The following is a 5,262-nucleotide window of genomic DNA, read 5'->3' as shown; positions in this document are numbered from 1 at the left end:
CCTTGCAACAAAGAGGATAATTCATCTCGATGTGAAGCATAAAAAACATATTGCTGGACGAGAAATTTATTCCGATTGCAAGATTAGAGCGTTGTGATCACCCTCTATGATCATGACGGGAAACATTATTTCCAGGGCTGCTTCAATCAATGGTCTATCGAATTTATATTTGGAGATGCCCTTTCCTACTAGGAGGTAAGGAGTTGTGTGCATATAGATTTAGTCCTGTAATATCTTCTATATGTATCAGTTTTATTACTTGTTGAAGAATCACGGATTGAATTCGGTTATCCTCTCAAAATAAATGATATTGTGAAAACGTTCCAAAGTGTGCATCATCATTCATATTGCAAACATTTTGTCTTAGACATCTAGGGTATTAGTTGGACATGGCCTGTTAAGTTCCCTTAGTAACAATCCTCAAGGATTTTGTTCGTTGCATTGCCAAGGCTATGAGCTGCATTCCAGAGTCTCTGACAGCCCAAAAGCTTCTGAAGCAGGGAGAAAACACAAGCTACTCTTTTGTAAACTGGAAGGTAACTGGGTGCAGCGTGATCTATCAGGGAAGGGCACGGGGACGCTAATGGAACTTCACATATACGTATATAGACAAGATCATTGTGGCAAAACTAAGAACCATGAACAAGGAAGTGCTCAATATAGATGTTCATTCGTTGTGTAGCTGTGGCTAGTCACGGGTTTCACACTGGGATCATATATAAGTGTAAGAACTAGCAAAAATATTATTAGTATTACTGGACTTGCCACAGAATGCCTCGTCGCTGTACTCCCATCAATTCCTCACAGAAATGGTGTCGATCCTTCTCGCACCAGCAAACTCTGCGTTGTACTCCTTTGGAATCCGCTTATCGCGAGCTTGGTCTCTCCTTTGGTGCCACTCCCTCTCAAATCAAGGATGCTTTCCGTCGTCGCGCTTTGCAATGGTCAGTTTCCTGGATCTCCTTTTCCTTTAAAGATTCCCGTTTCAATTCTGCTTCAACGCTGTTTCCAATGGTTCGCGCTGCCCTGTTTGCTTGAGAGTTTGTCCCTTCCCTGGATGCAGCCATCCTGATCTTCACCCCAACGACGGCAAGGAATTCATGCGCGTCACTGCCGCCTATGAACGGATTACGCAAAGCGGCTTTCACCTCAGACGTGCCGTCTCCCCGGCACCGCATGTGGAAACAAGGATCTTTCATGGGCCCATAGCTTTTTGGTGGATCAGTCTCCTTCTAGGAACAATCCTTTTCTGGTACCCCTCCCAGATGTATCTAAGCGGCCGAAGCCCCAGGAAAGAGCCGACCAGGGTTGTAGAACCATCACGCGATGCTGTCAAGAGAGAGCGCATTGCAGCTATACTTTTTGAGAGGCAGCGGAAGGAGAAGGATCAAAAGGAGACGGGATGTAACCGCTGATGGTTTAGTTCTCGAGATAACGAAGAGCCCCATCGACCTGCAGTTTGTTGTTCTCTCAAACCATTAAGGTGCGTATTACGTGTTCTGAAAATTCTTCCTCACATGTCGTTTTTCAGGGCTTCTAGAACTTTTTTGGCCTGCCACGTGGATCGTGGAAGCCTTATTGACGCCAGGCTAGGTTGGAGAAGTGAAATTCGCTATTTATTAAATTATTTCCTAAATTCCATGCCCTTACTCCGGTTGGGCAGGCCTCTTCAATGTATTCAACTTGTTTAATGCATAGCACTGTTTATGTGTTTATGTTTTTTGTTTTCCCGCAGAAACCTGAGATCCTGTACATAGGCAACCTTTCCAGAGCAGAAATCTGGTGCATTCAGGTTAGAGTGGTTGTAGAGCAGATCAGGTTGGTAATGATCCGGGTTTTATGAAGTGAGAAAGATTCTCCATCCAAAATCGTTTATGATGCGGCAGTACCAGTAAATGGCTCCAATAAAGGGATGAAAAAAAAGAAAGTGGCAACCCTATTCAAATTCAATATCGTTCATGCAGCACTAACAGCTCTACCTTTATCATTACGAATGCTAACGGAATGCCAAGGTGTGTTTGTGGGACGACTAACACTCTGGCTAGAAACAGTAATAAACAGAGGGTTTTCTGATTGCCAACAAGATTAACAATACAGTTTCTTCGGAAGAACCTGCACATGTGGTGCACGGGGTCCTCAGACTACTTACATTACCAGTGAGAAATGAGGAAGGTTGTGTACCCATCGCCAGAGCACGCTGAGTATGATTCTAGAAATTGTCGTTCATAGGTCTGATACAAACCCTTGCTGGAAGATCGTCTGCAATGAAACTGAGAACATAGGTTGTGAACCTGATTTTACCGTATATAAGCCCTGGACCTTGCATTCTTGTGTATTTTAAATATTGCATCAAGCTTGCGCACGACAAACTAATTTTATGCAAGAATTCAAGTGTTTTCGCCGCTTCATGAGGAGAGGTTTCTTTTATGGTTCATGTTCTTATGAGACATCTTCTTTGGGGTATTATATCATGCCTTGGAAAGGATAGTGGATTCTATAGTGATTACAGAGCATCAGCTTGTTGTACCATGCACTTAAAGGAAGGTGTAATCAAGGTAAACACAGATAAGGATCACAGATGGTTAGCATGCACTTCGTTGTTGTGTCTGTGTGTGCCCCAACTTGTACTTAGCATAGAACTCGCTTGGGACTTGCTGTCAGGGTTAGATGGAAATGCTATTGTTCTAAAGACTGTCAATATGGTTGAACACATAAAGATAGATGGCTAGGAACGGCATTGTTAGTTGTGTGCATGGAAAAATTCAAAAGACACTATACACCTACTGATGCTTGCAGTCAAGACACTTTTACACGGTCAAATAGACAGGTAGGTGATTTAAGAAGAGAAGCAAAGGCTAGATTGGGCATGCCTATCACAAGACCTACTGAGCCAAACCATTAAACTGGTATCTCAGACCTTCTCTTCGCTCTTTCTCTCTTTCAGACCACAAGCCTCTTTTCCTAGCTTGTGACTCAATACACCACCCTCGTGGTTTAAAGCTGATCCAGGGTTTTTTAAGCGTAAGAGTGTTTAAAGTTAGATTGTGGAGATCTGGAAGTGGCTTTTGTAGCTACTAAATCTCCCTCTGATTCTTGGAAAGCGGTTGAGGCTACTCAATCCCTTTTAAAACAAGCTAGGAGAGATAAATCCAAAATCAGAGCCAAAAGAATAGAAAATTTTCAAGTACTATTGAAGGATAAGAGGAGTATGCAAGACAAGGAGAAAGACCTCATCGTGGCTAGGAGAGAACTAAGTGGACGAGCAAGTCAGAGTCAATGACTCCATAATTTACTTCAAAGAAGACAGACAGACCCACCAAGGAGACTTTCAAACTAATCAAGAGAGAAGTATAGGGTTTAATTCCCTAACGTGTGAACCTCCTAAAGGAGTGTCTTGCAATAGCTTTTTAAAACATGGGCATGAAATAACATTCAGCTCCACAATGAGCTGAGTTGCAAATCTAAAATAACCTGGTCATTTGGAAGCTTCATATTTTAACTCAAGCTTGGATGCTAGCTGCTCTGGAACCTAGAAGGTTTTGGTTTTTTGGACTACCCAGCATGATGGCTTTGCAGTGCTTTAGCTTACATTTTCGAAATGGCATGTTTCTTTTTTTCTGCTGTGAAATAGTTCCTGTCCCCTGCACACAATTGTGTGTTTATTACTTCGCATGATATTTTGATACACAGCTGGATTTTGAGTCATGATCATGAGCGATACTGAAAGTGCTGTCAGAGAGGTCCGGGGGCTGCCAGACACTAGATGACTGAATGAATGGGGAAAACCATTCTTATGGTTGCCCCTTGAGGCACAAGGCTGAAGTGGAGACACAAGGCTGGCCTCTTAATTATATGCCCCCACCTGTCATTCCATCCCTTCAATCACCCTTTGAGTGGTTGGGCTGGCTGCTCTGCTTGCTGGCTGGGTGGCTCAAAAATATTGCTGCCTTTTTGAGACTTGTTGAGAATGAGAGGGGGTGCTGCCCCCCCTTTCTTGTAGGTTTGCTGGCCAATTGGAAACCTAGATGATTATATTCCATTGTGTGCGCTCACAAAAAATACAAAGGTGTCTACATTGGTTAATTTATAGTATATACTCTCACAACACTCATCAATACAATGGTTTTTTTAAAAATATTTTGGCATTATATTTTCATACAACGGTACTGCTAGCTCCCTGTGGACTGCACCTGCTTCCCCCCTCCCGTCTCTCTTCCCGGCCGCTTCACCGCTCGGAGCAGGTAGCAGCGCCGGGTGTTGTGCTGTTTTGGTCACGCACGGGAGCGAGCTGAGCTCGCGATCCCCCTGGTGCCGTGTTTCGTTGCAGCTGGTCGTTTGCCACCAGCTCCTAACCACAGCTCACGGGCTGTGGCCTAGATACTCGCCAGCCTGCCTCCAAGGGCTGGCTGCATCTCTTAATCCGAGACCCGCTCCAAGTCAGTAGCGCCTACGCAAGCTTGCCCTCATTTGTCAGTTCAGCCAGCAGTTCGTTGGTATTTGGAGTGCTACGTTATCTCATTTATCACCTTACTCTAGCCTCTTGCATTGGGACTGGCGAAGTGAACAGTGAACCAAATCCTCTTCGAATCTAGAGCCAGTTTTGTCAAGCCCAATGTTTTTGAAAGAAAAGCCCCAATTGGACAGCAGCTCCATTTTATGTTCCACTCTCATCCTTGGTTGTGAACCATGAGCTGGCTTGCGCAAGCACCTCGATTGGGCTCCCCTTCAACCTTCCCCTACTGATCCAATCCAAAGGTTCACCTAGAGGCCTTTTTTGGGTAGTGATGCGATTGTGGCGCTCTTGGTGGGCCTTTTCCTCATGGGCATTTTCTCTCCTCTCCATTTTCCTTGCGGACTCTCTCTTTCCTTCTTTCTTCACTCTTCTATTCCTAGTTCTCGCCTTACAGTGGGAGGTGCAGTTTTTTGCTTATCTGAGTGATACGATTCTTTGGTGGCGACCTTTGGTCTGGCAAGAGGGGCTCTGTGGCAGCACCCTCGATTCCCTTCGATTTCAAAGTTCTTTAGCAACAGGTATAGGATGAAGTGAATCTTCTTCAAGATAGGGCATTGGTAGGCAAGATAGTTGGCCTACCTCCTTCGGGGGGACAGATCAGGCTGGCACTAGAGGGTGCCCACATTCAAGAGGCCACTATTTATGGACGTAGTGTTTTCCTCCTCCAGTTTGGCTCCTCGGATACTGCTTTGGTTCTTGTGGAGAGGAGCCCTATTCTCTTGGGTCCTCATTTGGTGTATCTCATCCCT

General features: G+C 44.7%; 1 protein-coding gene across 1 annotated transcript; it reads left to right on the top strand.

The window, feature by feature from the left end:
- The first annotated feature begins 688 nt into the window (after positions 1 to 688).
- LOC147880474 (uncharacterized) lies at positions 689 to 2,397 on the top strand. The gene is made up of 3 exons (XM_087371227.1): positions 689 to 944; positions 1,064 to 1,483; positions 1,736 to 2,397. Exons 1-2 carry the CDS (start codon positions 772 to 774, stop codon positions 1,413 to 1,415), a joined length of 525 nt encoding a protein of 174 aa, XP_087227353.1. The 5' UTR covers positions 689 to 771; the 3' UTR covers positions 1,416 to 1,483; positions 1,736 to 2,397.
- Positions 2,398 to 5,262: the final 2,865 nt, after the last annotated feature.

This window comes from Dipteris shenzhenensis, chromosome 32 (assembly GCF_047967505.1).
Source record: "Dipteris shenzhenensis isolate YYH24624 ecotype China chromosome 32, Dip_SZ_1.0, whole genome shotgun sequence".
Taxonomy (NCBI): Eukaryota; Viridiplantae; Streptophyta; class Polypodiopsida; order Gleicheniales; family Dipteridaceae; genus Dipteris; species Dipteris shenzhenensis.
This window is presented reverse-complemented; position numbering and strand designations above follow the sequence as displayed.